Source organism: Micrasema longulum, unplaced genomic scaffold, assembly GCF_059751315.1.
Source record: "Micrasema longulum isolate JH-2025_06_02 unplaced genomic scaffold, ASM5975131v1 h1tg001057l, whole genome shotgun sequence".
Classification (NCBI taxonomy): Eukaryota; Metazoa; Arthropoda; class Insecta; order Trichoptera; family Brachycentridae; genus Micrasema; species Micrasema longulum.
Window position 1 is genome coordinate 284,700 of NW_028278245.1, and position 23,663 is coordinate 308,362.

At 36.2% G+C, this 23,663-nt stretch overlaps 1 protein-coding gene across 1 annotated transcript; it reads right to left on the reverse strand.

The window, feature by feature from the left end:
* Positions 1-1,527: 1,527 nt before the first annotated feature.
* Positions 1,528-22,692, reverse strand: eIF3c (eukaryotic translation initiation factor 3 subunit c). Its single transcript, XM_088233111.1, has 17 exons — positions 22,570-22,692; positions 22,168-22,276; positions 20,562-20,694; positions 20,215-20,359; positions 19,358-19,497; positions 17,775-18,012; positions 15,033-15,189; positions 13,937-14,199; positions 12,179-12,388; positions 10,169-10,322; positions 9,055-9,270; positions 7,378-7,518; positions 6,698-6,870; positions 4,867-5,026; positions 3,849-4,038; positions 3,059-3,240; positions 1,528-2,629 (listed from the first exon to the last, which is right to left on the reverse strand). The coding sequence occupies exons 2-17, from the start codon at positions 22,258-22,260 to the stop codon at positions 2,459-2,461; spliced, it is 2,766 nt and encodes a 921-aa protein (XP_088089237.1). The 5' UTR covers positions 22,261-22,276; positions 22,570-22,692; the 3' UTR covers positions 1,528-2,458.
* Between the last annotated feature and the right edge of the window lie 971 nt (positions 22,693-23,663).

The following is a 23,663-nucleotide window of genomic DNA, read 5'->3' on the forward strand; positions in this document are numbered from 1 at the left end:
CGTATATCGATATCTTTCATATTAGTGAAAAAAAGTTCAGAGAGGATAGCATCCTTTTTCTATAATAGCTGGGTATTTTTATTTTACTATCTTTGTATATTTAAATTTTAGCATAAATTGTTTCGTGTTATGTATGCCTTGAAATATTTTTGTAATGTATGTAAATGTACATAAAATAAATAAATAAATTGAAATTGAAAACACATTGCTTTATTTAACACGTAAAGCCTGATGGTCGAAAAAATAACTTACGTGGCGAAGTGATACTTTCAGACCCAGTTTAAAAAGTCACTTTTTGGGCCTGTTTTGTGGTGTTTTTTTTTTATTAAAAAAAATATAGAAATGTAGTTTATAGCAAAGAGATGACCTTTCATAAGTTTTTTTCTAAGATTTCTCACGTTTATTTCTAATTATAATTAAAAATATCGAAGCGAAGCAAATAGTCTAAGGATACATGCTATACGCCATATTTTTCCTGTCGGACTACCGCCATCTGGCCGGCCAGTGTCGTTTTTACTGTTTTATGTTTTAACGTCTTCCGCTCCATGCCACTCATAAAACATTATCTCCTATAATGCGAATGTACATATATATTTGATGTAATATGATTTGCCGCCCATTTGATATACTTTAGTAATAATAAATATTTTTTTAATGATGAATAAAACATTTATGCTCCTTAAATATTTTTTACATTAGTTTAAAGATTTTAATATCTACAAACACGCACAGCGCAAAGATCTATATTTCTCTGAAAACCGCACGTAAATCGGTTAAGCCGTTTAGGAGGAGTTCGGTGACATCACATGTATAGAGGAATTATATATATAAAGATTGATTTATAGTGGCAAAGTCAGCCGTTAAAAATACCATGTGCCAAAGGTTGACAATATCTTCAACTCTCTTAATCTTAGGCAATATCTCCTAATTCTAATCTTAATTATATTTCATAGAGATAAATACACAGAGCTACAGCCGATCAGCCGATCGAAATTCACAGAAAAGATAAGCACCCATAGAACAAGTTATATTTTTATTCATTTAAATTATATTAAAGCTCTGTTTTATCTTAACCGAAATTTTTTATTTATGTCTCGAATTGAAGCTAATTTTATTTTGAAAGATTAGACCGAACGAAAATCGCGTTTAAAATTTATTTATCGCGTAATCGATAATTTTCGTATTCATAGGTCTGAGATGTATCGTATCTCCGGTGGGTATGAGTAAATATCTTAATTTGCTGTGACATGACTATGCTGTAGAATATAAGGGAATGCAGTTTTCTATAATTTTTTTTAGTTAATCCATCGATTACTTTCCGAGATTTTCGGCCACAAACATGGAATCTAAATTTAGATATATATAGATAATTTTGTACATAATCTGGGTCCTTTTTGGTATTAGTATTAAGACCCAGACGAGTGGAGGTTACCTGCAGTTTATAAACATATCGTCGAAGATTATCCATCACCAGGTAAAAGAGGACACAATTTCATATGCATACGTATTTAGAAATAATACACCAAATGATTGATACATTTTTTTATTAAATATCACCATTTATAAAAATCCCTTTACATAAAGATTGTATATGAGAATCTATCTCATATGTACGATGTTATATCTAAAATCATATTGTAATCATGATTTTTAAAGGTAACAAAAGAGGAATATGTAATAACTGAAAAAAGAAATTCTAGAGAGAAATGTAATAGCCAGTGTGGAAGAGATGAGTGAATTTTTCAAAATAATAAAGAAAAATACATTATTGAGTTGAGATTTCTTGTGGGCAGGCAATGAGCGAGGTATTTAAATACAGAAAATACTTCCAATGACGCAGGTGCAAATTTCATAATGATTTTGTAACAAACCAGAACCCTGGAAGGGTATTCAACTGTTAAATTAAACACTTTGATCTCGTATACGATACTCGCGTATTTCTGCATAAGAATCCGTCACTCATTGCCTGCCCACGCAAGAAGTAGAAATGAAAAAAGGGGGAAACAAAAAACAGAAGCGATTGATAATTTCATTCAGAAAGAATTTTGAGTAAACAAAAGCGGTGTACGTTACGAAACAATTGAGCAAAAGAGCGACCGTGATCTGCGGGAAATGAGCAGAAGGCATTTCTAAACGTTGTAAGATTTCATTTTGATCTAGAGGAATTATTTTGACATCATGTTTATTAAAGGATGGGTAAAAATCAAAAGGTTGTTGTTTGGGTCTTTGTGAATTAAAAACTCTGTCTTTTGGAAGATTGTCAAAAGTGTTGAACACACGATTTTCATGAGTCCATTGTACAATTGTACAATCAGATTTTGTTTTATAGCCTTGCGAACTATTGTTGAAGCCGTTTGTGTGTTCCTGGTAACTGTAGTCGTGCTGTCTCCGGTCTCGGTGGACAAGGCTGTTATGTCTGTGGTCGTGCTGTCTCCGGTCCTGTCGGCGGGCGCGGTCCCTAGTAGTCCTGGTTGTCGTGCTGCCTGTCCTCGTGGTGCCTGCGCCCCCCGCCCCCTCCCCCCCTCGGCCCCCTCCGCTGCCAGCCCCCGTCGCGCCCCCCCTCCCGCCGGCCGCCCCCCTCGCCACCGCCGCCGCCGCCCCTCCCGCGCTCGCCGCCGCGACCCCCGCCCTGGAAAGAGAAATTTACATTTCGCAAACAGAAACACTAATGCGGTATCATAAAAGATTTCGGTTCACCGAAACTAAGATAAAATATTATAAATGACTGTTATACAGACATAGTCTCTCACCAGTATGACAGGTGAAAACTTTATTAAAAAAAAGTACTCGAAACCAAAAGAGTTTAATTGACAGAATGCCATATTAGAATTGGGCTGTGGTCCGGTGGCTAGCGTCTCGGACTCAAAGGTCTCACAAAGGTCCGTGGTTCGAATCCCACTCTACCCTAGCTTGATTCCCATCTTCTAATAGTGAGTTATTTACAACTCGTTGAAAATGGCCCTCAAAATCAAATATTTGGGTAAATCATAAGAACGCAAATATTTCTTTTTTTTTAAAAAAAGTTTGAAATAAAACAAGTGGCAAAATGATTCGTTACCTGGTTGCCCCCTCTCTGGAAGAAAGCGCCCTGTTTCATCTCGAAAATTCTCTCGTTGGAGTCCACAAAGTTGAAGAGTTTGTCCGTCAGCTGCAGCGCCAGGGCCTGGAGCCGTGACGGCTCGCAGCGATGCAGCACTACGCAGCCACTAGGATCATCCATGCTGGCCAGCAACTCCTCACCTGTAATGTATGAGATGCTCAATAACACATCAAGCTCTCGGATTGGTACACATTGGTTTTTCAACACGATTTGCTTTGCCGATTTGATGTTTTCTTCGGTACTTGACGTTGCTGGATATCCAGTATGTTTATCATCATCTAAGCATTCACGAAGGTCTTTAAACCTCTTATACCATTTGTATGGCCGTGTTTTCGATTCACGATTCTCCAAAGACTTTATTCAACATTTTCAATAATTCGGCACATGAATTTCATTAGTGACACAAAATTCATTAGTGCCCAATTTTTTATGCATTGTAAAAATCGCTACACAGCAATTTTCCGACTCACTCAAACAGACTGCTGACATCCCGAGCATCCGATCGCCGTCAAACTTCGACAAATTGTCAAAAACAGGGCTTTTAACGTGGCTACAAAACAGATATACCAATTGGTGAGACGCGGGCATTTCAAACTAGAAATTCCCATTTATTTTTGGTCATATGGTATCTTTGTAAAGTTATTAATTTAATTAATAAACATTATTTACTGACTAATAAAAGCAAATAATAAAAATACTGATTATAGGAGGTGACTGCGTCCGTAAATAGCATTTGTTTGCTACGTACCGATGATCATTTTGCTGACGAGCGAGTGAACGGCAGGCGCGGGCAGCTGGAACATGTCCTGTAGAGCCTTGAGGCTGACAGAGGCGTACACGTTACTGTACGTGAACAGGTAGGTACGCAGTGCTTCCTCACGGATCAGCCGCAGAAGCATAGAGCGCACCGACTCCGCTTGGTAGAACAGGTCCCACACCTGGACAATGAACACAAGGTGTCAGTATATATTGTTAAGGTATAACTAGGTGTTCAAATTTTATTTATTTATTTATATATACGCCTAATGGGCATTTTTAAGGACATATTACTACATAGAAAATTATTATAAAGGATAGTAGAAAGACACAGTGGTACATAGTAGACTCGGTGGGAGTGGAAGCGGGAGAGAGGTGTTTATAATTGAATTTGATTCAGTGATCGTTTGAAAGAAGACAACTTGTTATCAAAGAAATCAAGACTGGTATGTTTGTTGGCAGACCTAAGAATTCTGGGCATAGGGGAATGAAAACCATAGTTTTATGGTTATCGGTATGAAAGAGTAAGTTTTGTCTGAGGTTTCTAGTTGGGATATTTAATTTTATCGAGCTAAGTAGTTCAGAAGCATCAAAGAGTGAGTTGAAAATTTTAAATAGGACTAGAGGATCGGATTTATTTCGAGTCTTGAAGAGAAGATGTATTTATTTGTACAATTATTTAAATAAATCATTACAGTACAAAAGCATAAGCCGTTAAGAATAAATAAATATTGGGAAAAGATGGTTAAAAAAGTGTTACCATATAAAATAAATCTCCCAGCATTTGGGGGAAAACATTGTGTATGCAAATTCAAATAATTCTTAGTAGTGGAATGAAGAGACGTTGAAATTTTACACTAACCTATCAGAATAAAAATCCGTACTAAGACAGAAAGTTGTTATTTTGTTAGCTAAAAATATTTCTTTACAATCAAATTGCAAAAATAACAAAAGAGAATATTTAAAAGATATCCCAAGCCCACGCATAGAATGGGTCGGCGATGATTTACCTTGGCGTTCATCTTGGGGTTGACGATGTAGGTGTGGCAGAGCTGCCAGTTGCCGTGCCGCATGGCCTTGGCGGCTGCCACGACGTGCTCGCGCATGCTCTCCGGGGGGCCCACCAGAGACTGGCGCTCCGAAGCGCGCAAGTTCTGGTAGAAGGTTTTACTGCGGAAATTTCATATCATTAAATCGATATAAAGTTACTTTGACTGTCCAACTAGGTTTAGTAATCCGGTTTAGAGACTGTCAAAAACACATTATTTTTTTACAATTAGATCAAGTTAGAATGTAGAATCTGACAAATGTTTAGTCCCAATTTCTGAATACATCCAATATCCAAAAAAATGGTAATTTGGTATGCAATAATGTTAACTAAAACTAATAATAAAAACATAAACTTTATTAAGGTTTTTTTATATTCAAAGAAAACAACAGTACACCGTTTGATAAAAAAATCCACAATTCCTCTTTCTTTTCTAACTCATTAAGTGTCCATGCGGCTTGACTGCGGAATCGTCTCCCATCCACCATCAAAGATGTTACTACATTATCTCTGTTTAAATCACGCCTGAAGAAACATCTCCTTTCGCTTCCTTAATCTCTCCTCCTTTCCTCTTTTTTCCTTTTTCCCATTGAGTAATAGTTTTGATTTAAGGTAATTTATAAACCAATATGTTTATTTATATTTTTATATATCTTTAGCTTTTTAATCTTTATTTTCTATTGAATATGTTCTGTAACTTGAATTATAAAAATAAAACTATTATTTTATTGGTTGGTTGGAAGAAATTGCCATTTGGCAATAAGCCCGCCAATGTACAAATAACATTATGTACAAAAAGTGTAATAAATAAAATTAAAAAAACCCTGAATACATACAGTAAAAACACTTTTTTACACTTTTCAAGGGAGCAATAAAAAAAGTGTAAAACTGACGAAAACAGTAAACTGAAATAGAATTTAGGACTTCATTATCACAGAAGAATTGTTAGCTCTTCAAGTGTTAAAAGGAACAACTACCGGTGAAGATATATTTGAAGCTGTCAACATGGTTTTATTTAATTTAATATTACTTTATTATGTTAAATAATTTGGTCCGGCCCTTGGCTCGGAGACAGAATGATAATTTGACCCCAGACCTAGAAAAGGTTGCCCAAGGCTGATCTAAAGAATACAATCATATTTCTTCAGTCAAGTTCAAATAATTTCATAATCAACTATTATGATTGCCTAGAGTACTTTCACATCTTTAGCTTAGATTTCAGAAGGATTTTGGCTGGTTTGATATTCTTGCACAAATCAATATCTAACTATCCATACGGATGCCTATGATATCTTTGCTCAGATAAACCTTAATGCACCTCACCGTAACTTGCGTACCAATCCTGTCTTTGCTGTGGGAAATTATAAAACTAACATCGGATTCTTTTCCCCTCTGCCAAGGATCCTCAGAACTGTGAACGAAATCTCACTAAACGGTACTGTCAATGTGTTCCTACAGCAAGGGCAGGTATTTAAGAAGCAAGCGGTGGTATCTCTCCTGACTCGCGATGTCACACTTGCCATTTCCGCCTAGATTATGTCATATTTATACCTTTTGTTAATTATACATTTTGTAAATTTAAATAGATTTTAAGACTGTTTAGATTAAGTATTTCTCATTAATGCCAATCTATTAGGGCTAACTTAAGCCTGTTGATTGGCTTTAAAAAAAAAAGTCTATGATTAAAATTTTTTTTTTTTTCTATTGATTTCTCCTTGTATTGTAAAAATAAAATATGTATTCAGTCTAAAGTGATAATCCGGTCATGGCTATAATACAATGCGAATAGGAACCTGATCATGCGCCTGCGGGCGTCGAACTCATGCGCCGCCATGTAGGGTATCTCGATGAGCATAGCGGAGACCAGGTAAACACACTCCAGGAGTTCCAGGTTGATGTGCATGTGGAAAGGCATCTGGCGCTGCTTCTCTATTTTCTCCTGCTCCTTGGAACGCTCGTGCTGACGCTGTTGACAATAATCGCTATTTATTTATTTACTCCGCAAGAAAGAGAAAATGAAATGGAATCAAAAAAATTATAATAGCCGTCAAAATCAGGGCTATAGCCGTCAATCCAAAGAACATTTGTAGTAAAAAGATAGCTATAGCCTATTGAAATAAAAAATTACAAGGTGTGTTCAGAAAATAATGGGAATTTTTTGATTTCACGGGTTTGGGGAGTCCGATTGTCATTTAAAAAAATAATTATGTTGGTATACATGCCCCTGAAGTATGCTCAAATTTTCAGCTATATTCATTGCTTACTTTGTCTGTGGCAGCCGTTAAGATCAGACGTGTTTTTATAAGCTCGGCGATTTTCGTTTGTTATAAAAATGGATCGAAGAATTTGTATCAAATTTTGTGTAAAAAATGAAATTAAAAAAATAAAAAGTTTGTCTTTTCATTTTCCTAACTGCAGATTTTTGTTTATGCACCCCTCAAGTATGGCTTAGTGAAGATGCGTCGGAACAAACCTGAGGCAGCAGGCCCTGGGCCAGGAGTTCCTTGGGCTTGGTGGTCACCATGAGGTCAACGAGACAAGCGTGCGCGTCCTTGATGTTCCCGTGACGGAAGGCGCACAGTCCCAAGTTGGCCATGGTGCGATTGTACAGGATCTAAAGAAATCAAACAAAAAATTGTGAGTTACTACACACAACGATGGTCCAGTTCATCAGCTAGCTAAACACAAATAACAAGTTTAGGGAATTCAATGGTCACCTAATATCTAATTTGTTGATTTTTTTTTTTTATTTAAAAAAAAATATATATATTTGCGTTCTTATGATTTACCCAAATATTTAATTTTGAGGGCCATTTTCAACGAGTTGTAAATAACTCACTATTAGAAAATGGAATCGAGTTGGGGTAGAGTGGGATTCGAACCGCGGACCTTCGGTTCGCGAGTCCGAGACACTAGCCACAGGACCACAACCCGATTTGTGCCCGACTTTTTTTTATTTTATCAAACGATATTTAGTAATTGGATACATTTGTATTTTAGTAATACTTGCACATTGACGGGCTTTATGCCAAATAAAGCGATCGGCAGCAGCCCGTAGGTATGAAGATTTCTTCAAAATACTGACGGCTGACAGTGGCGACGAGCAAGAGTATTAACTTTATGCGAAGGTTGTCAATCTCCATGTTCAGCTGTCTGTCTGCTCTTTATTTATTTATTTGACGGACTTATGCAGTCCATTCTAACGATGGTAAATACAATTTCTTATAATAAATACAGGCACTAATAAAATAAAATACAACTAAATAAAATTAAAGCTAGGACAAAAAAAAAAAAATTACTACCTCAAGACAAGATCCGGTCTCTCTTAGGGATTTTTTTAATCTATGAAGACTTACACCAAAAAAGTCCAGATCTTGTCTCGAGTTTACAATACAACACAATCGGGACATGGTTTAGTTTAGCAAGCCATAGTTTGTGCTGTGTTGATCGAGGAACAGCACATTATTATTTCGCAACCGGCAGATTGGAACGCCGAATGCAACTTGTTCCAGTAACGATGGCACATCAATTAAGCCATTCAGTAAATTAAACATAAATATGGAGTCAATGTTATTTCTACGTTTTTGTAGACTTGAGATTTTTAACATTGACTCCATTTCTCCGTAAGTGTAGTCTCCCCTCTTGAGCATGGATGATTGGCCATGCTACTTTTCTTAGCAAACGATGTTGCACCGATTCGATATGATATATCCGGCCTACATAGAAGGGAGACCAGATCACGGATGCATATTCTAAAAGAGGACAAACAAGTGAGCAATATAGTGTTTTAACCGTGAACATATTAGGAAAGTCACTAGATGTCCTGCTAACAAAACCCAAGAGTTTTAGTGACTTGTTAATCTTAGTATCAATATGTTCATTAAAGGTAAGTTTACAGTCCATGATAACTCCGAGGTCCTTAATAGACTTGACTACATCTGAATTTATATTTTCTATTTTGTAATCAAAGAAGATAGGTTTTTTCATTCTATAAAAATACATTATTTTACATTTTTTCATTTAAAACAGTCTTTGTAGGCACACATACGCTTTAGGCGCCATTTTACACTATGGCTGGTGTACCAATGCACGATACACCAAGGCATGAGAATGATGATGACGATACATTTTCTTGGACCGGTTGTCTCACCTGAGTGCTGGGATCGGAGTGGTGGATGGTCTCCTGGAGATGGCTCATGAGGAGCAGGTCCCTGGCCTTGAACCAGTTGTCGTGCAGAGCGTGATGGTACATGTGGCACAGGATCGCGCGCGTCCTCAGGCGGTCGGTGGCGTCGTTGGCGTAGATGAACTTGCACAGGCGTTCCATGACCTGCATGGACGTCTCCACTCCGGCCTCCAATTCGCCCTGGGGAATTATATAATACGTTGATACAGAAATCTATTACCAAAAAGATGTAGTAGATAAAGGAATGAAGAAGTTCAGTGGTTTTGTTAATATTTTTTTAAATAAATAAATATTTGCATTCTTATAATTTACCCAAATATTTCATTTGGACGGCCATTTTCAACGAGTTGTAAATAACTCACTATTAGAAAATGGGAAGCAAGTTGGGGTAGAGTGGAATTCGAACCACGGACCTTTTATCTGTGAGTCCGAGACACTAGCCACAGGACCACAACCCGATTTTTATTAACTGTTTGTATATTCTAACAACTTACCGACTTTTCAATGTCTACCGGTTTAGAGACGTACCCGTCGTTTCCCCGTATGGTAAGTAGGCAGAGAGGATAAAATGCCATATCACATTTGCATAAAGATCTTGCTTCCTCTACATTCATACTCTGATGATTATTTCGACCTTTGACATGTCCATCTTCAAGTGTTTGTTGAATTTGGTCATGCCATGTCTTTCTCGGTCTTCCTCTATTCCTGCATCCATCAACATTCGCCTTGTAAATCTTTTTAGCCGTTCTTTCGCTGTCCATTCGCTCTACATGTCAAAAACAAAACAGATCAGCTTTCTTGATTTTGTCAATAATGTTTATCTTAGCCTCATGTAATGTACGAATCTCGACGTTTGTGCATCTATCGTACATAGTTTTACCAGACATTCGTCTGAGAGATCGCATTTCGACAGCACTCGGTCTACTTTCATCCCTGTCCATTCTTCGCTTCCATACATCAGGGTCGGCACCAGGACTCCATTGTGAACTGCCAATTTTGCCACTTGCGACAAACATTTATTTGCCAAGGTTGATTCACGTCGACTTTTATTTCATATGAGAAAAAAAATATAACTTACGGCTTTTAGCTTGAGAACGTTAGGATCGAACTTGTAGTACAGGTGGTCGATCTTCCTCAGGTAAACGCGACACATCTCTTCAGCTACTCCCCGACGCTCGGCATACACTTGCATACGGTCTATAATGGCTGCCACGCGCATTTCATCCTTCAACCTGGTAACCACAATTGTGTATAAATTGTTGTAATCTCCATCTTAGAACATACTCAGCCATGTTAGATGGAGCCTATCATAAACAGAGAAGAGAACACTCCGTTTTCATTTTACATTAATTAGTTGTATATAGATTCCCTGTTATTAAGTATGTATACTATTTTTTTTGCAATCAATTTATAAAATAAAATTGAATGTAGTTATGCAGAAAGCAGTCAGCTATAGAAAAGTAAAACTAAGATAATAGCACTTTTGCAAAAAGATTGAATGATCAAATCTACACAACAGTCGAAATGTTATTTACTTGGAGAAATAATAAATAATGCATTCATTTGCTTTTTTATAATACAAAAAGTAATTTTACTATGTATCTGACCAGTTTTAATTTTTTTAATCTGGCTGACCACACGACCTATGATGTGAATTTTGCAGAAAACAGCCAGCCGTATAGTCCTTAAAATATAGCTTGATTAAAATAACAGCTATCAAACTAATGTCAATAGTGATGGTGACTGATCATGTACCAATCAAATTGATTTTATCTATGTTTTTAATGCAAACATTTAACTCTGTTTCCAAAAATTGATATAAAAACGCAAAAACAAGCCTATTATAGTGTGTTTAAGACAATTATTCACCAAAAAATAAGCCATTTATACTTTTTTCATGAACAACATCGAATGAATTAATTTTTTATTCGATCGATTGACATTGATCAATTTGTCCCATCTCTAACATTTTTGCAAAATGATGTAACCTTGTAAGTATGTATTTAATAATTAGGTTTATTTTAGTTTTAAATCTGATTTTATATAATTATGTTGATTTATATGTCAAGCCATTAAGATGCCAGATAAGGATGATTTTTCGTGTGTCAAAATAAATCACTCCTTAGACGTTACTACACAGTTATTTATTTAATTTTATTAACATAAACGGCAAATCTGCCTTTTACAAACATTTACAATACTAACATATTTGGCTAAATATTTTTTTTTTAAAACATAAATTTCCTTTTACTTAATAAAGATTAAAAAAAAAAAATAACCTAAAAATTATGCAACATATTCAGTAGAAAGTTTAAACAATTTAGGAATAAATGTAAAAAACAAATTAAGTAATAAAATATTTTAAAGTAATATAACAAGAAAATCGTAAGTACTGTTTCATACAGTGGGGCAAAGTAATTTTTTTTTTTTAAATATTATGAAATGTATAAATAAATAAATATAATTACCATTCACCATCTTTGAAAAAGTTCAAAAGGTTTGTTCTATAGGAACAAAACCCTACACTAAATATATCCGATACATGGGAATAACTATTGCCGAGTTCATGAAGTCTGTTCAATACGGCATTACAAGTATACACTGTCCGTGAATTGTTGCTACAAAAAGTTATGTCGTCACTTTTGCTGACAACTGTCATTCTAATCAAACTATTTTTTAAGGACATAGTAAAACTCTGAGTTTATGTTTTGCCATTATGTATTGAACATATTATTTTATATTTATATTAAAATTGTAAATAATCACTTAATTCATTTGTTATAATAACGTTAAAATAATTTAATTATATGTTAAAAAAAAAAATGTGTTAAAGTGAAGTCTGATTGACCACACAACTTAAAATACTCATTAATTTAGCCGAAAATTAAAATTTTAGGTGACATTTTCAACAAGTTGTAAATAACTCAATAACGAAAAATATGATTCAAAGGAAAGTGGGGTTTGAACCTTGAACCTCTGATCCCCGAGTCCGCAACAACACCAGGGATGGGACCACAACCAGATTAGTAATGGCGACCAGGTGACGATTGGCTGGGTGAGATAAAGGGCAAAGGGAGATTAGACTGACCTGTCGACGTATTCGTTGGAGTGGGGGTCGCACTCCTTGAGCAGCTTGATGAACTCGTCATCCAGACGCTCCACGTCGGTCACTGCACACCCGCGCACGCGCAGCGGCGGCACGATAAGCTCCTCGGCCTCTTCGGCTAACGTCTCCGACATCTCCAGGTCCGTGTGTGCGACGAGAAGCTCCACCAGTTCACTCACGCACTCCACTAGCCTGGGGAAGGAGGGACGTTCAATATAGACAAAATCAAGAAGGAATTTGAAAATATCTCATCGGCCTTTCAGAAATCAAACTCCGGATCACAAACATGGTAGGTGAACATGCGAGTAGCCACCGAGATCAAAATATCAGTGTGCGATTTTGGTTGTACAGTAAAACCCCTAAATTATATTTTTAAAGGGATCCACAAAAAAAACGAAAGGTTATGAAAATAAATACATTAGTAAATGATAAATACTTCACAAGAATACATTATATTAAAATTGAATTGACAATGTATTTCTCACTGGGAAAACCCATGCCGAGAGAGAAATTTAAAGTTTAATAAATTGAGTTTTTCTATTGAGATTACTTGGGAGGAACTGCATTTTAATTATAATAATAAAAAAAAAGAATATAGTTTTATTCCACATTTATTTATAATTTTTACCAGTGACTGACGTCATCAGACTGGTCACTGGTAAAAATTATAAACAAAAATGGAATAAAACTACACATGTATTTTAATTATTATAATTAAATTTAGTTAGATTTGTTTTTTTTTATTCAACTTACCAACAAGTTGATATGATTAGAGGCTAACTTCAGACTCTTGAGCCATCGGTTTGCAAAGTGGGTTGTTAATTTCTCCGATGTTAATTACGGGGAAAGTAACGTAAAACCAGGTTTTAAATGTATTAAAAATTATGACTTCAAATGGCAGAGAGAAGTAAGAAAACACAAATGGCAGAGAGATAATTTCAGAGTATATCTAATTTTATGGACGTTTTGTTATTATATATTATTATTATTATTATTATATTAATTTCAAGCGGGGAGCTTAAAGCTGATATGCTTAAATCTATTTTAACAAAAGTTAGTTACTGCCGCACTTTAACTTTTTCAGTACATTTTTAAACCCATTCAGACTACACATTGAGATCAGCTCTTGTGGCAGCTTATTCCAACCATCAAAAACCCTATTGCTTAGGAAATGCTTCCGTGGATTTCGATTGAATCTCATTTTATCCAGCCTGAGATATATGTATGAATCAATATGAAGTATTCTGTAATGTACATAAATAAATAAATATAAAACATGACCTGTCATTGGCTTCTCTCACCAACCGGTCTGACATTGTCAGTCATGTTGAGACCCAAGTAAAAAATTGATAAATAAATTTGTTCAAAACGAAATAAAGTATTTTTCTAATAAGATTCAAGATAGATTAAAAGCACTAGGACTTACATCTTCGGAGGAATGGCGGAAAAGAGGCGAGTTGATAGAAACTTATAAGATGCTAAATGATTACTTTGACCAACCCCTGCACGAGATGTATCAATGGAATCCTGACACCAATTTATGAGGTCATAACTGGAAGCTCTTGTCTCTAATTTTACATCAATCGGAAGAAAAACTTCTTGTCCAGCAGGATGGTTTCAAGCCAATTGTCCATTCTATATCGGTCAAACAGTTCAAAAACTGTATAGATACTTTTTTGAAGAAAGACGAACGCAGACAAAAAGCAGCAAAGACTGCCTGCTTTTAAAAACAAAAATTACTTGTTCCAGTGGTCGGGCTTCATGGCGTCGGACACCTTGGCGTTGTAGTCGAAGAGCGCGGCGGCGACGGCGGAGCGCAGCTTGGCGGCGACGGCCGGGCCCAGCGCGTGCGCCTCGCTCACGGCCAGCAGCTCGCGCAGCAGCTCCAGTTGCAGGCGGCGGTCCGTGCGCTTCTTGCCGCGCGCCGCCACCACCTCCGTCAGCTTCTTCACCACCGCGCCCGCGTTCACCTCCGCGTCCTTGGCGAACATCTTGGGTTTCTCCTGCGAGCGAAACCATCCGGGATAAACATCATTTAATAAAAACAGATAAACTTTAACCGTGTTTTTCGTAAAACATTATTTTCCGCGATGACCCAAGAATGGTTAAAGATATTGATATTATTTTTTTTAAATTGAATATAAAGATGTATTAAGTAAATAAAAACAGGTTATACCTAGTTTTAGGCAGACTAGACATGATCCAGAGAAATCTGTTACCTAAGTGTGAATGTAGTAGATAAAGTAATTGTTATTTTTGTTAATAAACCATGTTTATTATTATAAACTTAAAATAAATAGTCTTTTTGCCACTTGCAATACCACACACAAGTTTCACATTAAACTCAAAAGAAATAGTCTGTTCGCTACTGGTTTTTCCAAAAATTGTGATCATAGACAGTGTCATTTTTTTCAATTGGTGTCCTGATGGAGAGACGGGTACGTCTCGAAACCAGCAGACATAGAAAAGTCGGTAAGTGGTGATATACAAATATGAATAACATTTAGACATGAATGAATTATGTTGGATACATAAAGCACAAAAATCGGATTATACCTTGGTCCCTAAACATTCAAATTGCGATTTCTCAAAATGATGTTTTTTGAGTTAGTGACTTTTATCTGAACACCAACAAAATGTTAGTTTTAGACTTCTGACCCCTCATCTTCAAAATACATCTACTCGTAATGCGTAGTTTGTTTAGATTGATCATTTTCTGTCGCAGTATGTGTCAGTTCTATAAAAATAGGCTAGTAAAATTAGTTGATCCCGGCCGCTAGATAACAGCACCACTTTCTTAGAAAACCATAGATTTAATTCGCGATTCAATATGTACCTGCGTAGTGGCAACTCCCTTGCGAACAGTCTCCCACGCCCCCTCCCCATCATCTTCCCTCTCCCTCTTCTCCTTGCGTCGCGTACCCGGGGCGGCGCGGTCCTTCCTCCTCTCGTTTTTCCTCTCTCTCTCTTCCTCCTCATCGCGATCCGTGGTTCTAAAAGGTTAACAAAACACCCTTTAATTATACATATCGTAATAACACATCTGGGCCGCGATTATGAGCGGCTATCTTAATCGGTATATACTAAGATGGTATAAACTACAGTAGGGCCAATTTAATAGGTCACATTTGACAATTCATCAAAATTCGACAAAATAACCTTGTAAGGACGGTAATAAAATATTATTTATTTTTTCGAATTTAGAACTGCACAATGAGGAAGTTCAGTGGTTTTTTTTAAAATTTTAATTTGTTAATAGACTGTCAAACTAAGTCAATTTTTTTATTTTTTATTTTTATCTATCGTATTATCGGCGCTACGATTTTTCAAAATTTTGTATTTCTGAAATAACTCCGCGTGTAACGTCAGAGGTTCATTTCCGCTTATTCTCATTCAGTTCTTCCCATTGGTCCAGAAGCGACAAGCAGACCGGAAATCTTCCATAGCTCTCAGATCATAGGTCGATTCACATGAACCAGTGACGTCATTTAAAGTAGTGCGTTTTTACAGATAGTGTTTTTCTGGGTTATTATGCCGTGTTTGTGGGCTTTGTATTGCCGACGTTTCGGAGCACATTGCAGTGTCCATCTTCAGGGCTGAAGCCCAACTTGCATGCACTCTTGTGCTCTTTTATTCTTGTCATTATGTTTCTGGCAGTCTGCCCTATGTAGACTGTTTCACAGCTTTACTACACTCTAAACTACACTCATACATTCAGCCCTGAAGATGGACACTGCAATGTGCTCCGAAACGTCGGCAATACAAAGCCCACAAATACGGCATAATAACCCAGAAAAACACTATCTGTATTCTGAAGGCCGTGAAAACCTACGAACCTTGATAGTGCGTTTTTATCAAAATATTTTTTATTATTTTTTTCTGTACATTTTCAAGAAACTTTGCAGTACAATTTAATGCTCTAATTTTTACCCCGCGTATGAAAACATTTTTTGTATCCAATTTCCCGTAGGGCTGAAGTTCCTCATTGCTTAACTTTTTTCAATTACAGTTACATACTTATTGTAGCAATGACAAAAGAAGGTAATTTTACAGTTTACTTTCACTAATAAACCATTTTAGAATGTTATATGAAGTTTATATGTTTACAAAATAAACTTCTTCTGTTCTAAACGTCGTTACAATGTTGCATCAGTGAACCCTTTTTCTTTTTCAACACTAGGGATGTTACCCAGAAAAATCGAATGTTGATAATATTGTTAAATTATGTACTTATCTTATTTTGTTCCTAAAATTTACAATAGTAAATAATAATGGGACAGGGATTCAACTTATCATTTTTAAAATAAAATTACAGTACCTGTAAGTACTTTGTCATGGTAACTGAATTCAATTCACATATATTATGTTTGAAGTCCGAATCGATTCATTCACTTTAATCGATGTTTTTAAGCAGGTCACCTCACTATGAAGCTAAAACTGACAAATGTCAAATGTGACCTATTAAATTGGCTCAACTATAATATTGATATTTATGAACAAAAGTGTGTATATATATATATATAAAAATTGTAAACATATTTTATTTTTTATACAGAAAACTTAATTTTGCTTGGTAGATAAATTTTATCTCAACAATGTTTCGAGTATGTCCAAATGCTTGCAGACTGGCTGGATTTTCTACCTAGGCAGTTGTTCATATTTAAATTGATTGCAACAGAGAGGGAAAACATTTTTGAGAAGGGAATATGGTAGTCTAGGCATTTACAGGGCTTATGATCTGTCATTGCCTGGTTTAAGTGGCCACTTTACACACTGTGTAACATTAACCATTCTGCCTATGTTTGAACATCCACATTTCCTCAACTCTTCCATCTGTTGACTTTTGTGAAGTAAAAGAGCCGAAACCTTTATCACGTGGGTGAGATTCATCCGGCTGAACCAATCCACCTACCTACTGGCAACCCCTGAAAACAATTTTCCAATTCTTTAAACTTCTTCTTTTACCAGGTAGTTAATTCAACAATGTTTTGAGTATGTCCAAATGCTTGCAGACTGTCTGGATTTTCTCCCTAGGGAGTTGTTCATATTTAAATTTATTGCAACAGAGAGGAAAACATTTTCGAGAAGGGAATGTGGGAGTCTAGGCATTGACAGCATAAACCAGTCAATGACAGGTCATAAGCCCTGTAAATTCTTAGACTCCCATATTTTCTTCTCAAAAATGTTTTTCCTCTCTGTATAAATAATTTAAAATTTTATCTTCCTATCATAATCAAGGCCCTAGAGTACATTAACTACTATCGAGACATGAAGAACAAAGCAACGCGGCCTATAAAGAGACCACAGGGTGTGGTGATGTCAGTCAGCCCAACAAGTCAGCCCAACTGAGTCAGCTCAACGTAGTCACTCAGTTCCAGCATTAAATCCAAGAGCAGCCAGTTCAACTCATCATCGCTGAACAGTCGCGCGACATAATTCAGCCCATTATTTATCCGCTATGTAATAATGTTTAGGAGTTTCGCCACTATGATTCTTGGCAGGCGAATTGAATGTACATAAATTATATAGTGTATAAATAAATATCTATTTAAGAAATCCGTTTGTTTGGCAGCATTACCTCTTAAGGAAGCGCTCCCGGATGCTCATGTTCTTGTCGTAGTCGTCGCTGGACTCTCCCGAGCTAGAGTCGTCGCTACCCCAGTCGATAGAGTCTTCGGAGTCTTCGTCCTCGTCTCCGGTCCCTGCGGGGGCCCCCTTGGGCGCGGCGAGCACGGCCGGCTTGCTGGGCAGCGCGGCCGCCACCACCGGCTCTGCACGTTTCGGCTCCGCTTCAGAGTCCGAAGAAGAGTCACCCGCTGAAAAAAAACATTATTAGTCAATGACGAATAATAAACAGACACATTCTTCCAGTAATAAATGCATCTCAGATTTAGCAAATATTTCATAGCCTTTCTTCTTCTTGCGCTCTATGCTTCAGCGGCAAACGGTGATTTAGTTTACAGGTAAGCTACAAAAAACGTTACCTACAAAGAACATTACAATATATAAGTTATATTAATATGATTATTATTAACTTTGCAATACATTATAAGTAGCTATATTCTCCATTATTTAATAGAAAAGTTTATAAAAAATACCATGATGAATTCAGTAGATTATACCATTACGATTGAAATATCAATATGCCGAATTATTTTTGAAATTAATGATATCAAAAACGGCCACATGTTTGCAATATGACTGCAAGAAAGTAATGGTGGTCTTACGTCAATTGTATCTTCTCAAAGAAAAATAGTACTTAGGAAACAATATTCAAAACACTGTTTTCCAAATTCTTTTTTTTTTCTTTCCAAATTGATCGGGTTGTGGTTCTGTGGCTAGTGTCTCGGACTCACGGACCAAAGGTCCGTGGTTCGAACCCCACTCTACCCCAACTCGATTCCATTTTCTAATAGTGAGTTATTTACAACTCGTTAAAAATTGCCCTCAAAATGAAATATTTGGGTATATCATAAGAACGCAAATATTTCAATTATAAAAAAAAAAAATAAGAATTTTCAAATAATTTGTGTAATCTGCAAGCTGACTTGTAAAAATTACATAAATAGACACATTCCCAGAGCGAGGATATTTAAAAATGACTTATTTATCTATAAACTAAAATTAATCAGAAAATTCTGAATGGAATTAGGGTGTACAAAGAAGAATGATTCTAAATTAAGAAATTACATATTTTAGGGAGTGAAATGCATTGGATTTTCGAAATTTACAAATTAAATATGAAAAATTGTGAAAGAAAATATATGCGTAAAATGGTGTACACACATCAGATGTACACACATTAGATGTACACACATCAGATAATAATCCATTCTACGGGAACTTAAGCTGACTGACAGACTCTCGACCATATGCCTCAGAAAATTTCTCTGATATTTTGATCCCCTCGCAAGAAGAGAAGAATATTGTCTAGAGAAGTTTGTTGTGGTCAGCAGCGCAGAGGAAAATAGGGGACGAGAATGTTCTCCCATGCACTGGTCTGACCAGATAAGAACTGCAACAGGCTCTTCCTTTGTGACAGCTCTAAGAAACGCAGGGGGCCGAGACAAGCAGAGTACGATCCTCGGTGATGAGGGACCGACTAGGAAGACGGATAATAATGAAATGTACGATAAATGTATTTATGCACGTAATGCTTACATTTCTCTCCATCTTCCTGGTCCTCCTGCTCCGGCTGCTCGCGGATCCTGGCGAGTTCAGAATCCATCTCCTTACAGTACTTGCGGAGCTTCTGACGTAGGGACGTCAGCGACTTGCTGTTGCTCTTCGACATGTTCTTCCTAAACAATGAAATTATATAACTAAAATACTTCGGCATAATATGGCTATAATAATCTTGACCGAGATGCCTGTTGACTATTTGACCGGCTCCTGTGTGGTGCCGATGCTCGATGTTCGTTTTTCTCTGGTCCGATCTCCCATAGTGAATTAAATACATGACATTTTGTAGCTACGATATTTTTTTATTTAGTTAATTTATAATTTGTATTACTAAACTTGCATTATAAAGTGAGTATACTTTTTATTTACTCTAATACATTAGGGGATAGAGGGAAAATAAAGATATCTAGCATTTTTGCACAAATTCTCATTCTATTCGTCTCGCTGACATGTTGCAAAAGTAACTTCACTGTTGACCATGGGGATTTGAGTCTCTGCGATAATTCCTCAATGGTTAATTGAGGATCTGACTCAACTGGGGATTTTAATATGTTGTCGTCAAATTCGAAGGCTGTCCAGATTAAGGTGAATCAATAAGCTTTCATTCTTTTAGATCAGAGATTCTTAACCGGGGTGCCAGCGCCCCTTTGTGGGCGTTTTTCAAACGTTCGTCCTCACATCTGGGTAAAAGGAATAGGTCCGTCTACCCTACGGAGCGTATATCCACCAGTGGAGGGGTGAAGGCTGAGGAAGAAGATAGTTTAAGTTTACAAGACGGATAGAAATACAGCGCCGAGTATTTTTGACCGGGAGTCGCCTGCGCTATGCATCCATACCTAAATTCTCTGTCTTCCCACAACTGTGCCACGAATGTCTCGCACTCGATGATGCATCGCAGGAAGAAGTCGGGAGGTTGTCCGTTGGACTCCTTCTGCACGACGGGAAGCGCCTTCACGTACGCTCGCTGCAGGTCCTCGAAACCTAAAAAGAGATAACAATTTTATTAAACTTTAGCAGAATGCAATTATGGTATAACTATTCCATCTAATCCAAGGAAGCTTTTTATGTTCAGTAAAGTAGCGGGGTTAGGGAGATGACCGGGGGCATTTCTATAACCGGGTGCAAATTATTAGTCAGAGATTTGGGCGTACTCAATCGAAATATAATGTTTGTGAAAACTTACTGCTCAACATTGAAGACATATCTTTGATTTTTTTATAGTTTCGGAGATTGCGAATTATTCCGGTCAGTTCTTCGAATCTCTTCTCCTTGGTGGAGCGTACCACTCTCTTGGTCTCTTCTTCATCGTCACTAAACTGGAAAAGTAAACATGATTTAAAAAATTATTTTATTAAAAAGGCATTCCAAAATATTACTCCAGAGGTGTTTCTTAAAATATACAAGTCCTACCTAAGATTTTTATTGGAGTATGGATATCAAGTGTGGAGTCCCAACTTTACTAAAGACATCGAGCTATTGGAAGAAGTCCAAAGGTGTGCTACAAAAATCCTCAAATTACTCAAAAGGATGCCCTACTACGGTAGATTAAAAGCACTAGGACTTACAACATTGGAAGAGGGGGGGCTCGATAGAAACTTACAAGATACTCAATAATTACTATGGCTGATTTGGTGCGCCAACACAGAGCCCTATTCACAATTTAGTGCGGATAGGGTTTGAAAATGATGATTAGTAAAAAACTGTGTGTAATTTAAACCCACACAAAATGTCTCTCATTTTTTGCATGTGTATTGACTACACACCAGTGGTGAGCGGTGATTTTATTTATAGGTAAGCTATAAAAAAATATCATGTACGGTATATGTACCTACTATAAATTGATATTTTTTCTGTGGTTCTGTGTGATACAACAACTCTCATCTATGAAATCAACTCAAACGATGTAACTTTGTGTTATATTATATTATTGTGTAGCTATATAATCCATTAATTCAACGCTTAACTTTTATAAAAGTTTATAAAAAATAGCACAATGAATTCAGTCAGTAGCCATTTTACTGGAATAAAAAAAAAAAAAGTAGGTATTCTCATTACAATTGAAATGTCAACTGGCTGATTTGTTCTAGAAATGAATAATGCCAAAAACGGCCGCGTCGAGTGCCACATGTGTTGTGAGTCATATGTCAAAAGTATCATCTCAAAGAAAAATAGTCCTTGAGAAATAATGTTTGAAATACTGTTTTCCAAATCAAGAATCTTCAATGAATTTGTGTAATCTGCAAGTTTACTCTAGGAGAAAAATCCCGCCACTGGGTTTAAGATGTTCAAAATAGTACACTTATTTGTATGAAGAAATAAGCTGGGGTAATCGGCTAGTTCCTTGGCTCATTGATGGCGCTAGGCGCGCTTTATTAATATTTTTATTTATATTTGGAGAAAAATACAAATGGTGGCGATGATTTATAAGAAATAGTAATTATTTGTTTGTTTATCTGTAAATAAAGTTACCGTAAAACATTATTATGGATAGTCAAATATAATGGTAAACTGCACATAATCGCTTCTATATATGATTCGCCCCTGAAACATACCACCGTAGCGCGGAAGCTTTTGGCACAGTAAGGCAAGGGTTAATAAAACATGTATCTTGACATTCTGAATTGATTTTCATACGAGGAAACCTCTAGGCCAGTCCTGTTTAAGTTTTTTTAAGCACAAGCCGTTAGAAACTAGCTTAAAAACATCTACAGACTCGCAGTATAACATTACATAGAGGTAACCAATCAGGCCAACAAGATTTTCAATTTGTAAATTCATGTTTTTCTTACCGTGAAGGTCATAGTTGGGTGGCGTGGCGCTTGTTCCTCCTCGCTGGAGCTCTCGGACTCCGAATCGGAGCCCGTTGCGAAGAATCTACTCATTTTGGCGTTTCTGCTTCTGAAAATTTGAGGTTATGATTTAACGATCAAGAAAAATGTAACTATTGCAAAAAAACCACCAGAAACCGAACGAATCAAACTTTGCAATTAAACAAATGCAAATAAAACGTCAAAGTGAGCAATTTAAAATATTGAAATAAATATAAACTGATAAATGACCGGCTGACACTTCAGAACATATGCATAATTTATCTTACACTAATGCACACGAAATAACACGACAACTATACCGAAATGCTAAGCTTAATTTTATGAACAGTTCTTTGCTTCTATAAAATGTTAAAAACGTACCTAAATTTAAATTATAAAATGCCGAAAACACGCCTCGGCGCGAACAGATGACACGCAAGGTGGAAAAAGAAATTTCATAGATATATTTTTTATTTATTTTGTGGGATCTTGTCTCTGACGCTTTTAATGTTGCAAAGAGGAAGAAATGAGATTTGAGTAGCACCGACTAGAGAATCTAGTAGGTATTGGATTTGAGTTGGATAATTCCAGAAGAGATGGCCGTAGAGGAGAGATGGCCGATTGTAATATTTCCATTGTTTAGTACCAGAGAATATTGTTTACATATCCGCCTTACAAAGAAGTAAAAAAAAAAACAGAAAAGTAAAAAAAGTTAATAATTCATTTTTCATTGTTTGATCATGGTTAAAATTATTTAAGAGCAGTTGATGACAAAACTGTTTACATATGAAGATTTATTATTAATCATATTTTCTTCTTCTTTTCTACATTCGCTCTAGGAGACTCTATTATCAGCTAGCACCCTCACCTCTTTTCACGTCAAGCATTCGTCCCTTAGTTTCACCGAATAAAGCTGAAAGATCGTCATCAACGGCTTTCCAGGAGGGGAACCTGGATGTAAATAAAAAAACCTGTCTCGCCACTGAGAGTAGTGGTAATTATTATTTTTGTGGATGATTTTATGATTAATTAATGCTCAAAGTGGATTCTTGATCTTATTACCTATTTGAATAATACTAACATTATTATGATATCAATTTAAAATGCCCTAGCTTCAGCTTTTTATTGGGGGTGAGATTATTGAAATATCTTTTAATTCATAATTATTAGAATACACCATTGATTGAAAATGCAAATATCATGAAAATATTTGATAAATTGTGTTCGCATATACAGCATGGCCAATTTAATAGGTCACATTTGACACTTTATCAAAATTCAACAACATAACCTTGAAAGGGCGGTAATAAAATATTGTTTATTTTTTCAAAATTAGAACTGCACAATTGCTTAACTTTTTTCAATGACAATTACATATTTATTATAATAATGACAAAAGAAGGAAATTTTACGATTTACTTTCACTAATAAACCATTCGAAACATAAAAAACTTTTTATGTTCTAAACTTCGTTA

Coding starts and splice junctions, on each gene's coding strand:
- eIF3c (XM_088233111.1), bottom strand. CDS start 22,260: ATGAGTAGATTCTTCGCAACGGGCTCCGATTCGGAGTCCGAGAGCTCC. Junction 14,200..15,032: donor AGGGAGTTGCCACTACGCAG/GTACATATTGAA, acceptor TTTCGCTCGCAG/GAGAAACCCAAGATGTTCGC. Junction 12,389..13,936: donor AAGCCCGACCACTGGAACAA/GTAATTTTTGTT, acceptor CTCCTTCCCCAG/GCTAGTGGAGTGCGTGAGTG.